General features: G+C 38.4%; 1 protein-coding gene across 2 annotated transcripts in view; it reads right to left on the bottom strand.

Annotated features, from left to right (window-relative positions):
* Positions 1 to 107: 107 nt before the first annotated feature.
* FGD6 (FYVE, RhoGEF and PH domain containing 6) overlaps positions 108 to 19,482 on the bottom strand; it is a 112,480-nt gene continuing 93,105 nt past the window's right edge. For both annotated transcript variants that reach the window (XM_045826518.1, XM_045826519.1), the window contains exons 15-21: positions 13,331 to 13,433; positions 12,700 to 12,846; positions 11,587 to 11,689; positions 9,729 to 9,853; positions 7,806 to 7,934; positions 6,857 to 7,005; positions 108 to 4,803 (exon numbers count right to left, since the gene is read on the bottom strand). In XM_045826518.1, coding sequence (XP_045682474.1) covers positions 4,767 to 4,803; positions 6,857 to 7,005; positions 7,806 to 7,934; positions 9,729 to 9,853; positions 11,587 to 11,689; positions 12,700 to 12,846; positions 13,331 to 13,433 — 793 coding nt within the window. In that variant the 3' untranslated portion in view covers positions 108 to 4,766. The remainder of the gene's footprint in view (positions 4,804 to 6,856; positions 7,006 to 7,805; positions 7,935 to 9,728; positions 9,854 to 11,586; positions 11,690 to 12,699; positions 12,847 to 13,330; positions 13,434 to 19,482) is intronic.

Genomic DNA, 19,482 nt, shown 5'->3' with positions numbered 1-19,482 from the left:
ATTTGTGGGTGAAAAAGAGCATCCCCTACTTAGACTTCAGAAAAACGGGTCAGTGTGGTTCATCTTTAAATGTGACTCTTAAAAAAATGACAGTTTAAAAGACACCATCACACCAAAAGTAGATAAATTTATTTTGTATAAATATAATACATATTAACATTATTTACAGTGCTAACATTTGATTTATAAAGGCTCTATTATCTCTATATGGACAATTAGATACAGACTTACCACTTTAAGTAAAAAGTGTTTCTAGAAATTCATAAGTCATTTTAAAAACAATACCAAGATTGGTTCTTAAGATGCTATGACCAACTTATATAAAAGACTGCCCACCTTAAACCTCCCCCACAACCAAAAAAAAAAAAGGAATTTGACATATTGAAGCATTTTGAAAATTTACTACCACCTTTATCTTAAAAAAAAAAACAACTAGAAATTATTTACCTCCTCTATTAAAGGGGGAGAAAGTTATAGGTATGATTTTCCTTTAGAAAATAACATTCAAAAGTGGCACGGGCTCCTGAATGATGTTTGTGTATTGGGACACTAAAAAAAAAAATCAAAAGTGATCCATTAGAAGTAATTCGATTTATCAAACACTGAGTATCAGTGCATGGGAGGCACTCTGCCAGATGCTGAGGGAGAATCTCAAATGAACAAGATACAGTTGCTGCTCTCAAGGACAGGATGTGATAAGTACCATAAGAAAGATGGTTTACGAGCTATGGGCTATATGAGAGCACAGAGAAAGGAAAGACTAGATCTAGTCTGAAGAAATAGAGGAGAAGGAGCAGGGAAGAGAAGGACTAGGATCAACTTCACAGAGAAGTCTCAGATCAACAGACAGAAATGGGGGTGGAGGAAAGGGTGAACAGAGAAAGGCTGGGTGAGGGTCAGCTGGGGTATACGGTATCGGAAGAAATGTGTTCTGTGCCAAGCCACTGGGAAGCCAATGAAAGCTGAAGAGCAGGGATGAAACTAGAGCTGTGCTTTAGTCTGAAGGTAAGACACAGGAGTGTCCAACCTTTTGGCGTCTCTGGGCCACACTGGAAGAAGAAGAGCTGTCTTGGGCCACACTTTAAATACACAAAGATAAAGAAAACTGATGAGCAAACAAACAAACAAACAAACAAACAAAAAGGTTTTAAGGAAATTTACAATTTTGTGTTGATCAGCATTCACAGCCATTCGGGACAGCTTGTGGTCTGTGGGCCACAGGTTGGACACCCCTGCATGGCTCTGGCGGTGTTTAAAATGGTGCCATGCAAAGAAGGCACTGGAATTAGAAGAGAAGTTGCTCCAATCACTGGGGCTTGAGCCAGGGTCCCTGCAGCAACAGAAGGGCAGTGAAGATGGAAAGGACACAAGAGCAATTGCAGTGCACCCTGTTACGACTTGGAGTCAGATTATGGAGCCTAAAATGGTGTTTTTCCATTACAGAAGAAAATAAACAGATTTAAGTGAAAAGAAGGTAGAATTCTAGTGATGTAAAGTTTAAAATGCGTAAGGACACGTGTAGATATCCAACACGCAGGTGCAAATGTGGCCTTGCAGAATGGTGGAATGTGTGGGTCTAAGATCTGAGTTTTAATGAGGGCATTTTGGGGGCTCTGTTTGAGATGTAGATGATAAGAATCCTGTCCTTGAAGTATAAGGAGAAGAATTATATTCAAACAGTATTCAACAAATATTATCTCTAAAAAGATACAGGGTAGGGGTTTTGAGAAACTGATACATTAGATATAGCATCTGCCTTCTCCTGGAGTGTCTGATATATAATAAGAGAAATAGGATTTACTTCTGGAAATCCCAGTGACTATGCGTGACTACACTGCACCTCAAACTGCAGTGACAGTACAATGAAAACACACTCCAAGACATATGAACATATGCTGTGATAACATTTATATTTTAACTAAATTACTAAATACCAGGCTTTCCCTATTTCTGGCTATATTCTACCAACCAAATATAAAGTACACATTTGGCTAACAAAACTACACTTTAAAGTTGTCTTCTTCACTTAGTTGTTTCACTACATCTTTGTATTAAACAAGGTTGCTCTGATGATTTCATTTTAAGGAATGCTACTATATATTCAATGAATCAAGCTTTCAGTTGAAGAGACCAAATTGAGAATCTTGGGCGAAGGACAACAGGAGGATAGAGGCTCCAAAAGGGAACAGGAAGAAAGGTTGGAGAGAGGTTCAGAAATGGGAGATGAAGTCAAGATAACCATCCTGCTTTCCCCAGGGCTCTGGTGAGACCTCTGTGTTCACAGCTGCCCCAGATACGGAGGGACACTGGCTGGGGACGCTCACTAAGCACGCCGGCCCTCCCCTAGTTCAAGCTGGCCTCCAGGTGGCTTCCGGAACCCCTTTTGGCTTCACTTTATAACTGCTTTTCTTTCTCCTTATGAAAAAAGATGATCTTTGAGAAGAGTCTGATTGATGCACATGTATCAGTGTAATAAAGTATTCTTGGGAACTAGGTACTATTCATACTTTATCCTCATTTATAGAATGCATTCAATATATCATTTTTTTTCTAAAATGTTAGCTATCAAAGAGAGATTTTCAAAGTAGCTTTACAATAAAATGTATATAAATAGGTTTTTTGGTGGACATTGAATTAGCCAGCTTAAATAAATAATTGATCAGCTTTAGTAAGTTATGAGGATTGCTAAGGGGGAAGGGAATGTGATCCTAGTACACATTTGAAATATCTTTATGGGGGGGCTGCAACCTGATACTTCCTCAAAAGTCTGTATTTTATATTTTTCAAAACCCTCCGTGGGGCTAAGCCAAGAGCTAGTACAATCAGACAAGCTTCACATGTAATTAGGAGAATTACTAGAAGTTTGTGCAATGTTTCTTGTATTTAGATTTATAACTAGTTCTTAATTCAGCCAGCTGTTGAAAGATAGAATAGCCTGCCTCATATTTTTTTAAGATTCTGAGGCTTAAGCCAAACCTTGTAACCAGAAGGTTGAGAGCTAAGGAAGATGGGGGAAGAACTCCAAACAACTTATTTTTCTACAAAGTGCTAGGCCCAATGAAACAAAGGAAATACTTTATAAGGCATAACATTGGTCTCCAAAATGGATATACTAAAAACGGCAGAGATTTTAACATGGAAGCCTTATTTATTCTATCTTGATTAAAAGTAATGAGCTGCCAGGAAGTATTGGTTTACCTACAGTAGCAGAAAGACAGGGGAGATAGCATGCGAGGACTGTGTGTGAGGTTGCAATAGGGTTTAAAATGATTCCGTACAAGCAATAGCCAGAAAAAGCTACAGCAGCCAACTGTAGATTTAACAGGGACTCGGGGGCTGCAACAAAAAACATTCACAAGGCTTCCGAAAGGCACATGGTAATTCTCTTGGCAATCATAAATATCACAGTGAATTAGGAAGTCCTTTATATAAATGAAAGAAAAATTCTTGTGCCCTTTAATGAAATACTATATGAAAAACCTTGCCTTTTAGGATAACTTACATTTAGTTTAAGCTCAGTCAATAAATGTTATGACCATCAGGAATGACTTTAATCACAGCGTTAATTTTTTTTCTTCCGCAAATCGATGTTATTTACAAAATAGTTCCTATGTTGAATAATAAGTGCACCAGAATTATGAATGTAAATCTTTCCCAATGAGGTGCACTGACGGTTAAAAAAATAACGGACTTTTAAAAATTTACCAGAGAGGACATAACACAAAGTAATAGTACAAAACCTTAAAAAAAAGAGAATACTACACAATTTTAGTTAATACTGGCATAGAATTTGTGCTTTTTTGATATGTTAATTCCAGTTCATTTTTAAAAGCACAATTTTATAGGAAATGTTACATTCTTTTTAGATAAAAATACCACTATTGATTTGGGCTCAGAACACTTAGAATAGCAAGAGACATTATGTAATATAATGCTTTCCATATTTTGCTTTTTAAAAAAACAACACCCTTATATTTGTGTTGAACTGGTAGCATTTTTAAAAAAGATTAGATTTAATTAATGTAAAGGCTATAGAATTATTTGTGTTCCTCTGCAAATGAAAATATCTTCTTTCTTACTTACATACAATTAAATAAAAATTCAGATTCTATCCCTCTGCTATAATTCCTTGATGATGTAATACGATGTGAGGTACATCACAGGAGAAATACTTGAGATAATTTAATGGAATTTCATTTCACAGTTACTGAGGTAGAAGTTGGCTGTGTGTTTTTTCATTAAAAGATACAAAAATTCATCTTAGTTTACTGATTTAAAGACATGCATTTTTTATCATAAGCAGTTTTAGAATCATAATTTCTAAGCCAAACACTGCATGAAACCTGCTCCTTAGCGTGTGTTTATTTACAAAGACTTTCCGCTAGTGAGAATGTTATTACAATGTAACACTGTAAATGTGAAACACATTGAGAAAACAGTGTGGACTGTGTCACAAACAGTTAATACAGCATACAGTATTAAGATACATTTTCTGGTTTCTAAAGAAAAGGTACTTTAGAATTCAGTGTGAATTTCAGAAATAATTCTGATAAGTAAACATCAAAATTTTAATAAATAACATACATAAAAAAACAAACATTTAAAAAAATTACCTTATACCTAACAAAATAATCTTATTTTTGATGAAGGTTTTAGTTGGATTTATCTTGGCAGTGTTGATTTGTATTAAATTTTTGTACTTTATTTACTCCATTCTGATGAAATTCCACCCTTCTGGAATCACAGAAAAGATGAAACCAATACTGCTACAAGATTGTGCCTTCCTGAAATGCTTCTATCCACCTATTAATAAGAGAAATTTGTTAGATTTGTAAAATGCAATTATCCAATAAGTGTTATGTTAATATAGATAATAGCTGTGCCTGTGAATCTAGTTACCCTGAGTATTTAAGATCTTTCCTATAGCAAACTAGAATTCTGCATATATGGACTTCTGTATATTTGGTGATTTGGCCAAAAAATTTGCCTGAAAAGTACATCTCATTTCAATGAGGGACGAGGAAGGGGGCATTTCATGTACAAGCTCTGGGAAGTCCTCATGATCCTGTTGAGTTGGTTTTGGAAATAGATAGAGCTGCAAAGGCCTTTATTTGAACCTCCCTTTCTGTTCTGTTCCTGTCTCTTTCTCCCTTAACCAGAGATTCCTTGGGCATCCACAGTCTGGACCTGTTCTGAAATTTTCAAAGAAAGGGAATCTCACATCTGATCTGCTGGTGATCAAAATTTTGCGTGCAATAGAAAAGTGTCTCAGTTTCACAGAAGTCTTTCCAAAACGCTTTAGTCTCAAAGTTTTATCTGACCATACACACAGCTGCAACGATCTGGAGGACACTCAGAGGTTGTGTCTTTGTGCCTCCCTGCTAGTATAATTGCTTGTGAACTTGTTAGGAACATTTGAAATCACCATGTTAAATAGTAAAAACTGCGTAAGACAGAATTAGCTCAAATTTCAAAGACAGAGTTTTCAAAAATTTAAATTTTAAGTGCAAATGGCATATGTTATAGCATAAAAAGCCTCTAAAAAAAGCCTAAAATTTCCATTGAAGTTAACACATTTTACTGTTCTGTGATATGCAAAAAAGCAACCCATGTGATATGAATACCCTCAAAGAGAAACTCATAATTTAGCCTGTATTAATTCTAAATTACAAGTCACTGATTCCCTTCACCTAACTACATTCAATCCTGTCCTCCTTGATATAAGCAAAACGTGTATATTTAAAAGCAATACTTTTATCAGTTTGGTGATGAATGCAGTGAAGATGATGAAAAAATATAATCTCTAACAGAATATTAGGACAACTACTATTTTATCTAAGTAATTTCTACAGAAAAAAATAGCTAAATGACATAATTTTAAAATATCCTTCCGTACACAAGAGGAATTATTTGGGGTAACAGCTATACACAGCTGGATATCCAAATAAACTCAGGGCAAAAAAGTCTTATAGAGTATTTGTAACTTTATACCTGATTACTTTTCAGGAACATATATAATTCTGTTACATTAATTCTTACTGCCTTAAAAAATGACAAGCCTTGCTTACTTAAAGCATCTGTTTATATCTGCATGTACCTTTTGAGTCTTCAGAAAACACGAGCACCTCTTAGTGAAAACAAAAATGTGTTTCTTATGAGGTCAAAATACAAATCAAATGAAAGAGGTGAACTGAATTGTCCTGCTCAGAAAGGACCTTGATTTCACAGAAATATGCTTCTTCATATTAAGCAACCTCATGATATCTGAATATTCTTGTTGGAATTTTGAAAAGACTATTTCAGTCTTTACCATCTATTTTGATATAAAATGAAATGAAACGGAATAAAATAAAAATCTATGTCCTTCCACTCAGTGATCGGGAACAGCATGGGAGCCTCTTAATGTGTTTGACCTTTTCCCCAAAGACGCTAGCAAGCAGCTGTTCAAACTCCTGCCGTTCCCCAGCACAATGGAGCCGCTGGACTGCCAAGTCCTGGCTGTTGCAAGAGGAGATTCTTACCCTGATTGAAGAAAAGGTCAAATACCTCAGCTTTCCTTCCTCTCAGCAGAGCAGCATCACGCTGCTTCCTCAGAGGTTATGTGCACACAGAATATTTTGGACAGAACCACCTATTTTTCTTTCTCCCTCTGCCTCCTGAAAATATTCCAGATACTCTTGCCTGTCTTTAGAAGCAATTCTAAAGAGTTTGAGTAATATCTTAACTCGTTCTAATTCAGATCCCGATTTAAATTCTCAGTTGTCCCCATGCATGGAAGTAGGCTATCTTACTATCAATCATTTTAAGTAACCACTCAAACTTGCGTGTATACAAGAAAAGTGTCTAAATTACTTACTTCTGAGCCGAGTGAGCATCATCTGCTTTGAATACATAAAATACCATGTTTTTGTGCAGCAACTGAAATACTCTAGACTCTGAATTCTCATCTTTGACTTGAGTGACAGTGAATCCTAGTAAAGGCTGGCTCTCCAAAGCTGCCACGTCCTAATTTAAAAAGACACAGAGGGTGATGATTTTTAAAACTGATACAAGATTCAGATGTGCGAACTCCTGATGTACACAGCTCTAATTTCATTTTATATATGCATATGATAATTCTAGCAACTTATTCAATTTTCCTTTATCCAACAATATTCGTTGAGCCACCCACTCCCACCTACTCTAGGAGCCACCGTGCTAGACGATTTTCAATGTGTTCACATCCATTGAATTTCACATATTTCCCTATAAGCATGGGAGGTAATGCAGAAAATATAGCCTAGAAAGGGAAGTGATTTACTCCTGTCTCTCTAAGGAAAAGCTTGGGCCTTAGAGCAGAGGTTTTCATAGACGTTGGAACACATGGTGATCAGACAGGAGAGAAGCACAGTATTAGAGCAAACAGTCAGAAGCTGTTTATAACCCAGAGACAGTCTAGAGGATCAGTGCTGATGCCTGATCAATATAATCTGGAGATTGTCAAGGTGGTGTCATCCAACAGAGCTTGGAAGAAAGGACAAAAACCTCTGCGTTCAGTGAAGTAGACAGTCATATGACACGAGAAAAAAACCTTTTACATTTTAATACTATGGAAAATTCCAAATATTTTTGAGTAAGAGCTCTCTAGACAAAACAAAGACCCTGTTCACATTAAAAATAACAGTAACAACATCTCCCCTTCCAAAAGCAAAGCAAAACAAAAAACATAAACAAAACAAATAAGTTAAACAAACACTGCAACTATTTCCAGTCTTCGTTATAAAACAAGTCCCCCAATTTATGCCTCTTTAGATTCCAGATCTTACCTCGCTTGCAGCATATGTGTATAGCACTTTATTTTTTATGACAAACCACAAGTGCTTCCAAGGTTTTTTATTGCCCTTTGATCTGTATAAATAGCCACTCATAGAAGAATCTTCTGTGTTTGCCGATACCTTAAAAATAAGCAAACCCCATACATAGTTTAATGGTGCTCAGACAAAAAAGTTTAAAATAACAGAATTCCTTTTGATAAATGGTTCTGAATGCAATAACCATAATAATAATGTTTAGGAAAGAAACTGCTTATTTTCAAAGTCTGCTGCTGAACAAATAGTGCCATCACCACGAACGTGAAAGCCCTTCCTTTCAGAAGCAGTTTTGGGAGTCTGCCTCGTTTGCATGTACATGTTTCTTAGTGGGTTCGTCTGTGTTTTCTGGGCTGCCAGAAGAAAAATAATTCCAAAGGTCAAAAAGGCTTTTTTAAAGCTGCATTTTGGGGACTGTGCATGTTGTTTATTGCTTTTCTTGTTCTGGTAATTAGGGAAAATTACTTAAAACTTTAACTCTGTCCCTGAAATAACAACAACAACAACAACAACAACAACAAAACTGTACCAACAGAAAAATAAATAGAAAATTCTGCTATTATTGATGATTTTAAGGATCAATTTCTGCTCCCCAAGTTTTGGTCTGAAAGACAAGAAACTTGTTTTACTTCATAAAGGGCTAAAAAATGCTTTAATCTCTGGGCAAAAAGTACGTAGTAAGCTTTTAGTGATTATAATTTGGCAGTTGAAACTTCTCTCTTTCTCTTTTCTGTTAACACAAGAACAACAGAAATAGAAAAAGCCAAGTTTAGGACTTGTGGCCTGGTGAACAGACTCTCAAGTGGCTCCCTGTGACCCCTGCCTCCGAAAGTCACCGTCTTACACAATCTCCTGCCCTTGACTGTGGGCAGGCCCTGTGACTCGCTCCTGAGCAACAGGACATGGTGAAGGTGATGGATGTCACTACCCTGTTACATTAGATAAGACTTCATCTCGCCAGGAGACAGCTCTAGAGACTATCTCCCATTCTGGCTTTGAAGAAGCAAGCTGCCATCTTGGGAGGCCCACGTGGCAAGGAGCTGAGAACAGCCTCTAGGAAGAGCAAAAAAGAAGCCATGGCCCTCAATGTTACAGCTGCGAGGAAACGAACTCTGCCAGCAGCCTGAGCGAAGACTGAAGCACACCCTTCCCTAGTCGGTGTGCTGGTGATGGTGGCCCTGCAGAGGTCCCAGCTAAGCTATGCCTGGACTCCTGAGATAATAAATGCGTGTTGTTTTCATAGAGTAATCAAGCAAGAGAGGCAAATTTAAACGCTGCTGGCCACAGAACTAGCACAGGTGGAACTAATTAACTAGCTACCCAAAGTGGGAGCGGCCAGAATGCAGTACTATCTGATCTCCGACTTGGCTGGCTGAACCCGTGAATTTGACAAACTGGGATAGGATAGCAGTGATGCCTGTGTAGGCCATTATCACTTTTGAAGTTTTCTTTTAAGTTTAAAGGACAGACAACCCTAGTATTAGTGATATCAGCTGTATGTAACCAATCAATGCTTACAGATAACCACGAAGATCGGTCAATGTTTATAAAATGCCTAAAATATTCTGCAAAGTTCTTCCTTCTGGTAAGGGGTCTGCTCAAAGTAATTTAAAAAATTCACACGAGTTCAAGTTATCTTTACTTTCTATCATTGTTATAAAATGTTCTGCCAACCTTTTGGCAGCCATTTTCTAAATGACTCGGGTCACATGGGAGACCGAGCCAGAGAGAGGCACCAGCCACACCTCATCACCAGTATTAAAATGCATGTTTTAATAGTAGTGAGAAATGACATCTTCCTTTATGAATGAAAAACAGTCTATTATATGAATATGAATAATTTAGCCTCTATCAGGCTGCAAGTTTAATGGAAACACTTACTTCTTTGAGAGCAGCTGGGATTTTTTTCTGTTTCCTCCCTGATGGAATACTTTGTAAGACTGATGATAAGGCACTTGAAGATTTGTGATTTCCGGGAGACCCAATCTTAGGCGAGTGCTGGTGATCTAAAAGAAAAAATCAGGTACACTTGTATAGCTAATGGTAACCATTCTGCAATTCCATTTAATTCAAATCAATAAACAGGGCATAAAATATCCATGGAAAGGTGTGTGCCAGAAACTGATGACACTGACGGGAACAGAAGGTGTGTGGTTGGAAGTTGAGTAGGAGGAAAATTTTCCACTGTCTATGGTTTTCTGCTTTTTTAACACCAAACCATATGAAAGGATTATCCTTTTGTGCCTTTAGAATTCTGAAATGTTAATGTACCAGCAACTTAAAGAAAATTTAAAAACTTCAATCCTGACTAAAAAAAAAAAAATCTAACATAGTTTGGTATCTAGACACCTGATCAAGTAATATCACAATGAATGAAGAGCTAGAAAAGGGGCTATAAAACAAGATGAGCAAGCAATTAATTCTGATCGCACAGGTTCAGGAGAAGCTGGGAAGAGAATGAGATGTTCGAGTTGGCCATTAAGGTGTAAGTCAGAGTTTGCCATGCCAAAAAAAAAAAGAGGAGGAGGAACGCTCCATGAAGAGAGGTCAGCATAAGCAAAAACAGACAGAGATGAAATTAGATCATCTATCTGGAGAATAATGAGTCTGGAAATAACAGGCCGGTTCTAAGGAACCTGGACTGTCTTTCAGGCAATGGGGGATCAAAGCCCTTTTAGGCTGGAGAGTGACAGGAGCAAACTGAATTTAGAAAAATAAATCTGGTGGTAAGAAAGAGGAAGGATTTGCAGCAAGGAAACCTGTCAGGAAATTATTACAGTAGTCCAGGTGAAAGACAATGAAGGCCTTGTTATGAGATGAAGAAATCAAAGAGAAAGACAGGCTTTCAGGGATAAGTCTGACAAAATTTACTGACCAAATGGGTGTGCACGATGAGGGAGGAGTGTTCAGATATGAATTTTGAATGTTTGCAGCCTATATTGCATACTCAGAAAACAAATGGAGGAACAAAAAGGCTGGCAAAAGATTAATTAGATGGATATGACTTCTTGGAAAAAATGTACACAGACTCAATATTCTGAAATAGTATGTCATCTGGTTTTATGCACTTATAATTCTCATTTGCTGATGAAAAGCTATTCTTCATGGAGATGAAAGAGAATCTTTTTAAAATTCAGAACCTATAGGTTTCAGGAATTGCACTGAAGATCTTTCCCCAAAATAACAATCTAAACAGTCCTGCTAGTTGCACTGATCCTAACTGTAGAGATGGATACCTGTGGATAATGAGCAGATATGACTTATCATTTTGTATTTGGTGAAAAGCTGCACATTTAGATGTACAATAAAACCTCACTAATTCAGTCCAAGTGATCAAAATTAGGCTAACAAAGTGACACCCAGCATATTTCCACAGAGAACTACTGAACAGGTAGATAAAAATGATTTGTAATGAGCATAGCTGTGAAACTAGAAACTTCAAAACTACTTGAGAGTTAAAGTTCCCTTGTAATTATTTTAAGCATTTCACCCTATAATTACTGTTCTGTAATTAATATTCTTAGCAAAACTGTTTTCAGAATTAAAAATAAACTCTAGTCCAAACTCTCTTGGAAATACCACTAAATATTAGTTAAGAGATCTTAACTAAGGAAGAGGATTTCCTCCATATTTTGTGATCACCAATCATACTGCTAATGTGTCTAAGATGATTCTTTCAGAAGGCTGTTTGAAAGCATCTGGGAAATAAAGGAATTCTGGGTTAAGACTTATATATTACCTAATTTCTGCAGTTCTTGGAAACAATGTTCACATACTCTTGCTGGTTGATTTTTCAGGTAATCTAAGCCACACTTATTTGATGAACAAGCTTGGCATACAATCTGAAAACACATTGGAATTATTTAATTTAGAATAATCTTTGTATCCAAACCATCAGGCATGTTACCATTTATAGTGCTGTCTGCTTTTCAAAACCTCTGTACAGTCATTGAATCTCAGTAACAACTCTGTGGAGTTTGGGCACATAATGACCTCGTGCACAATACCCCACTGGAAGGTACAGAAGCCACAGATTATTACTGAGTGTTACCTACAAAAACTAATATATTTAATAGTCAATCTGTGCAAAATGTTTGAACAGTGCCTGGAGTGCAATAATGCCTGTGTTACCTATATTATCATCATTGTCATTGTTGTCACTGTCACCATCACTGTCATAACCACGGCCACCTCTGCTACACCTCTCCCAGATGTCTAGCCCTATATTAAAGGCTCTCTAATTAAGACCTCATTTAATCTTTACAGGAGCTCACTGACATCATTGTTCCTATGCACGTCTTACTAGTGAGGTCATGAAGACTTAGAAATTTCACCAGTGATAACTTCAACACTGAAAGTTCCCCCTATTAAATACAGCAGGTCCCTGAATAATGTCATTTCCTTCTAACATTGATGTGACACCACAGAAACTTAACTCTGGCTTATGTCAATTAGCTTACAGTAAAAGTAGTTTCACTGTAGGTCATTTCACTTAAAGTGCAGAGCCTACTGACAAGTGAAAACTTGCTATACTGAGTCTCTAGATAAATTCAGTATAAATAGTCATCTGTAAATGTGAGGGTCTATTTAATTGTGCATTTGTGAGTTTTTTTGGAAATTGGAAAAATGGAAATTGTTTACTATTGACAAGCTAAAATAACCTTAAGGTAGAAGGAAGTAAGTTCCCTAACAAGATTGCCCCAAGCCCAAATATTTCAAGAAAATACCATCCATGATTCAGTGTCTCCCCCCACCATACACACACAATGGCTTACAAGGGGAAATATGCTCCCACACTAGGGACAGCCCAGAGCTATTAAAAACTACGAAGATGGGCCCTATCCTCGCCAACCTTTCCACAGGCCCGGCAGTGGTGTCGTCTCCAGGTCAGAGTAAATTCACTCGTGCAGATCATACACATTGTGGCTCTGGTATCAGGAATCCAGATTGGAGCCTTTGACCCAAGGGGACTAACTTCCTCTTTATTTTCCGAATCAGCCTGTGGAAGAACGACTTCTGATTATCTCAAGTACATTGCTGCAGAATCAAGCCCTTTGTTTAGCAGTGGTGGCTCACAATGCTGATGGCGTTGTTAAGGATATGGGATGAAATATGGGGTTATTATATTTTTCATGTTCTCAGGACTAATTAAGATTAGCTACATTCTAACAATCCTCTAATACAAAATTAATTTTAAAAGATGCCCATGGTAGTGCGATGATAGCTACTTAGTTTCCTTAAACTATAATACATTTTCTAAATTTTATACAATGAGGTTTTGTAACTAGAAAAAATATGAATATGCTACATGCTATCACAGACCTGCAGTGAGACATCAGAAGGATAACAATTTAGCTCTGAGATTACACACAGACCTCCAATGCTTCTGCGAAACACATGTTGCTTTTCTAAGCCCCTGGGAAAGGTTTCTTGAAGACAAAAAGTAAAATGCACTGAAAAAAAGGAGAAGGAAAAGACAATACCTCATCAAGACTCCTACTAGGACAGAATGTGATTCTTTTCTTGGCATACTCTTCTATTGACCTGGAAATCGCTTCCAGCCATTCATCCCTTTCTGTGGCAGAACTGTTGGGGGCAAAAGAAGGTTCCATCAACCAGATGTCAGCTTTTATCTTTGCGTTTTTCTTACTTCTTTTCCTTCTCCCATGGCAACAGACTGCACCACCCTCCAACAATGCTGGTCACAGGCAGCAACTTGGAGGTTTACATGCACAACTAATCAGAGCAGGCATTAGAGAACGCATGGCACTTTAGCAAATACAGTGCTTTCTTCCTTTCCAAAAGTACTGTTTTAACACCGAGTGGCTTTTGAGGTCTCCTAACTTTGGAGGTATTTTTCTTTGGTTTTACAAGCTATTCACACACTTAATAATTATGACTACTTATATAACCAAGGAGTTTCCTCAGATATAATCCCAGAATTTAAAAATATTCCAAAGACTCAAGTTTCAAACTCAAATTTATATCATAGAATACTAAATATTCAATATGTTTAGATCAGCAACTACAACTAAGATTTTCTAGAAAGGGCAGTGGGTTAAGGAAACATATTTTTGGTACCATAAACAGATGCTGAAGGAGTGGTTAATAGGGGGGAATAGGCCTTAGTTGTTAGGGTGCATCTACCTGTCATCAACGTATCACATTTTCTGTTTCTACCCTCAGTTCATCAGGAGCTTTGATTCAAATCTAGAGGAATGAGCCCAAAAGGGGGAAAGCCTACTCAGAGAAAAGCATTCTTGTGGTGCTTTTGTATACCTCCTCCCCCGCAAAACTTGGGTCATCTCAGACCATCGCTGGTGTCAGCACAGGGTGTTTTGCATGCCCGAGAGAGGGGCACATTTTAGGGTGTGTGTTTGTGGAGACAAAGAGAGAATTTAACAATGAATTTAGAACTCTATCATAAAATAAAATCCATCATAACAATGGGAATGTGACTGTGTAAGACAATGTGTTTTTCTTCGAGAGGCACCCTCGAAGGGATGCAGGAGTGAAATGACCTACCATCTGCAATTTGTTTTAAAATACTTTAGAAAATAGGAAAACTGGTGGCATAATCCTCTTGATAATTTTTGAGTCTGGGTGACAAATAAATGGTTTCATTATATCATTCATTCTAACTTTAAGTATATTTGAACTTTTACTCCAAAATATTTTATTAATAAAAGTTTATATAAAAAATAAAAGAAAGTTATGTGTCACACTGAGTAAGATACTGAAAATGTGTATGGTTGTGGATTTTTAATTCTCAAATGATATTTTTAAAATGAAAACTTCTATAAAAATAATGGTAGGAATAGGCATATTTTGTTGTATTTCAATGAAGTCAGAGCAGGTCAAGGAGACACTAGATACTAAGAAACCACTAATTTCCCCCACAATAATTATTCTTAACTTACTGTATTTTGCCATGTATAATGTGTTCCCATGTATAATGCTTACCCATGTTTTTTGCCCAGACTTTCAGGAAAAAATCTTTTATTTTAATGTTTTAATTCAATGTGTTATTTATTTATATTTAGACACTTGTTTTTTGTATTATAAGGGGTATTATTTTGCATATGGATATCGTTATTGCTTTCTAGAGTTACATTCTTAATGTATAAGCAGAAATAAAATAGTTAAAAACATTTATATAGACATGGAATTAGTACTACCCATGTATAAATGTATATCCTTATTTTTCAGTCAAAAATCTGGGCAAAAAAGTGTGCATTATACACAGCAAGATACAGTAAGTGCTACTTAGAATTTGCACTCATATGGCTGTTAAAAGACAGAAATCCAGTTTACAAAAAAAATTTTTTTTAAGATTTTATTTATTTATTTTTAGAGAGGGAAGGGAGGGAGAAAGAGAGAGAGAAAAACATCAATGTGTGGTTGCTGGGGGTCATGGCCTGCAACCCAGGCATGTACCCTGACTGGGAATCGAACCTGCAACACTTTGGTTCGCAGCCCGAGCTCAATCCACTGAGCTACGCCAGCCAGGGCTTAAATAAAAATTTTTTTAACAAATAAAATTTTTAAACTAGTACATTTCTCAAATTTTTATTATATGCCAATAACAAAATAAAACAGAAACAGCCCCCATCTCTCCAAACCAAACCAAACCGCCTCAGCTACCTCTACTGTTCAACCATCACTGTCACAACTAGCTAACATTTCTTTAACAGTTACTACATGTCAGTCAGCTGTGTCAAATGCCTTGCAACTGTCACCATACCTCTTCCTCAGAGCTACTCCATGGGATATATACTGGGTCTTACACATACCCCGACCCCCACACATCACCATCCGCCATCACCACTTACAGATCAGGGAACTGAGGATTCGAAAAGTTAGATGATTTGCTTTTAGATAACGGACTACACTACAAGTGGGTATCAGACCCACGTGTGGCTAAAGGCCGAGCCCTTCACCACAGTGTCACCTCTGGACTCTGTTCATGTTCTCTGAAGAACTGCACTCTAAAAACACACGCTCCGATTTCCAAGCAAACACTCATAAAGGATTGCCATTCCTCCCTCCTTCTCTTCCTCCCCGCTTTTTCACGGGAAGAGGTAACAGAAACAGAGAGGCAGATGGCTAATCTGGGAATTGCCGTCTGATTTTTCTGGAGCCCTGAGAGCATATGGAATGTGGTTTGACTGCAAATCGTGTCACATATGCTGCTCTTTCATTTAATCATTCCTGGCTCTCTCTGGTGTGGGTTTCTGCCAAAACAATGTTTATCAGCTCTTGAAAACACATATCTCACAGACCACACACATTTGCCACAGCATCGAGTAAAGACATTCTAAATCTCCTTTTGTAACATGGTTAGCAGAAGAATCAGAATCTTCCTTGGGTCAAAAAAAACAGCTACACCAAGTATTCTTTTCTTTATGGAGTGTGCATATTACCAGAAAGCAAATGTATATTTCACAAGCACAATTTTCCCATTGATTGGGATGAATTTCCAAGGGGAAAAATACCCCAACAGAAGGACTTCCGGTGTGTTTGACCTCCTTACACCATTTACCACTTGTGTTAACTGTACCTGCCACTCTGAGGTCGAAAGGCCAGCCTGCTTCAATTCATTTGAGTAGCATTTACCGGAAGCCTACTAAGAACCAGCTACTAAGCCATGAACTAGGCACACAAAATACACCTCATTTGTAAGGGCTTACATGTAATTGAGGTGAGACACAGAAACAAGTAATCACCACATGATAAAATAAATGTAAGGTAGATAAGTAACGCAGTAGTAGTAAATTACCCTCTGCAGGTGGCAGGGAAGGCTTTGCCGAGGTGACAACGAGGACAGGATTGGAAGATTTACAGGAGTTTGACAGGGAACTCTTTAGTTTCTCTGTGCACCCTCATCCAGTGTCCTAGGTTCGGTTCTCATCTCTAAGCGGTTGATTCCCAGGTATAGATAGGCTTCCAACCCAGCTTCCTTCTGGCATTCAGACCCTTACATAAACTGTCTCCTTCATGGCCCCACTTTGACCAAACACAGGCTCCTCACATTCACTGATCTCTCCCCTAAAGCCGCTCCTCTCTGAGTGTTCCCTGTAAAGGCAAACCGCACCACAACCCAACACACTGGACACGCTGGGGCTCACTCTCAATGCCTCTCTTGCATCCTCTTTGTCCGGTTAGCCATTGCCTTTAGTTCCCCTTCCAAACCATTTTCCACACAGCAACCAGATACTCTTTTAAAAATGCCAGTCTGATCATGTCATTCCCTTGTATAAACCTTTTAGTGGTATCCTGTGGCTTTTAGGCTAAAGGCCAAAATCTACAAGATGGTTCTGTGAAATCTCTCTCTGTCCCTCCAGGTTTATCTTGGGTCACTTTCCCTCTCATTTTCTATGTTCATGCTACACTGGCCATCTAGTTCTTTGAACATGCCATGCTCCTTTCTACCTTTCTACCTTCATACACACTGTTCCTAATGACCAGGAGCCTCTTCCTCTCCTCTTTGCCCACCTACCCAACTCCTATTTATCCTTCATAATCAAATAGACACAGGGGTCTTTAGAGAAGCTAAACCGGACTGCCCACTGTCTGCCAAATCTAGTTCAAGGCCCTTGTTTTGCAGCCTCATAGCTACTGGTGCTTGTCCTGTGTATTACTTAAATCACAATAATAACTGAATGTGTTAATATGTGATAAGTGTGTGTCTTCCCTAATGAACTATAAGCTTGGGGAAAGAAAGGCCCCTTTAATTCTCCACTGTATCCCAAATGCCTGGCCCAGGGCAGACAACAAAGTGAAGAATTCTAGGAAGAGGCAGCCACCTGCACAAGGCAGAAGGATGTGAAGTAGGCCAGCGAGCGCAGAGACTCATAAGCAGACCCATGCTGGTGGAATGTGCCAGGTTACGCAGGGGTGAGTACAGGAAGAGTGAATGGAGATCAGGCTGGCGAGGCAGACAAGAACCAGATCAAGGGAGGCCCTCTCACCCTTTTTCCATGTTCTACCGCACCTGCCTCATTGTGGTTGGGGGATTCAGAGGGTGAGCATGGCATTTAGTATGTACTGGTTTCCTCCCCCCACGCCACCCTAACCCTCCCTTGGAGATTTGTTTCTTCTTTATCAAGAGCTTTCCACTTTTATCATTTCTCCTGCATGTCCCACATTCAATCCATCAGTAACCCTACTGGCTATGCCTGAGCCTGACCACTTCTTACCACTTCAGTTGAACAGACCATCACCTACAGCCTCTTACCTGGTCTCCCAACTTCTACTCTAGTCTCCAGTGGTCTATCTTCTACAGAGCAACCAGTGTGCTCTTTTAAAAATATAAATTAAACCAGATCAGTTCTTAGCTTAAAACCCTCAGATGGTTTCCCCTCACACTTAAAAATCCCAATGACTATCCTGAAGTCTAGGAGATCTATCTGGAAAAATGTGGACATCCAGATATTTACCTGATTAGAAACCTAAGAAAGATTTACCATCATTTCCTAAAGTGTTTAATCATCAATAAAATAGAATTTTGTTTTTAACAAAGCACGTTTTTAGTTAGGAAACTTAAGTGCAATTAAAAACTTGACCTTCCTACAGGCATTTCCTCTTTGGATCTTTGAAAATAACTTTCCTGATTTTAAGAAACAAGCTTAAGTATTTGCAAAGGGCCTGATGTACAGGGACTTGATGTTCCTTGCACTTTTGTTCAAACTCGGAAGGAAGAAAGAAGATAATCGCTCTGTCTGGGAGCGGGGGAGCATTCGGCATACCCTGGAAATGGGTATTTCCTTCTGTCATCCTGAGATCTGGTGCCAGGCAGCAGCGGCCCCTCCACCTGAGAAAAGCGACATGACCAGGGAGCTAGCTGCTCCTGTGGTCCTCTGATTTTGGTCTGAGTCCTTGACATCCGTGGACACTGGCAAAATTATTATGGTTAAAAGCATCAATTTAGTGTCAGATATACCTAGGTTCAAATTTCAGCTCCACTGCTTACTAGTTGAGTGAATTGGACATGGATTTTAGCCTCCATTTTTCTTATATGGAAAGTCAAGACAACACCTACTCCAGTAGTTATCACAGAACTTAAACAGAAAATAAACAGAAAATGTTTAGCGCCACGCCTGATGCAGAGAAATAAATGGTTCCAGCCATGGCTCCAGCTGCTACTAAGACTCTAGTTGGTTTTAGTGGTTTGGACACAGCCGTAAGCAGGCTGCCTGGGTCCAAATCCTCGTTTGCCGAGGATAACCCAGATAACTTTATAACTGGGTGGCTTTTCTCACCACTAAACGGGTGTAATAGTGATCACTTACCTTGGAAGGTCACTGAGAAGATTTCATACATTAATACACAGGAAGTGCTCAGGATAGGCCCTGGCACAAAGGAAATGTCACAGCAGTATTTGCTACTATTTCTGTAACATCGAGAGTTTGGTCTGAGAGCCGCACAGATGCGCTACCCCGATCCAGCAGTAGAGCCTGCTAAGGCTGTCGCCGGTCCCTTCACTCATCAAATCCTGCTGAGCACCCACTTCTGCCACTTGGCCAATAATTCCGCATCATATGTTTATGGCTCATACAGCTTCAGGGGTTTTTTAGGACTCTATTTGCATTAAAGTATTATAGGTTGATTTATGTATGTAAGTCACTGAAAGTTC

Source organism: Phyllostomus hastatus, unplaced genomic scaffold (genome assembly GCF_019186645.2).
Source record: "Phyllostomus hastatus isolate PE091 unplaced genomic scaffold, TTU_PhHast_1.1 phas_scaffold_755, whole genome shotgun sequence".
In the NCBI taxonomy this organism is placed as follows: domain Eukaryota; kingdom Metazoa; phylum Chordata; class Mammalia; order Chiroptera; family Phyllostomidae; genus Phyllostomus; species Phyllostomus hastatus.
The sequence above is the reverse complement of the archived record's forward strand: the minus strand, read 5'-3'. Positions and strand labels throughout refer to the sequence as shown.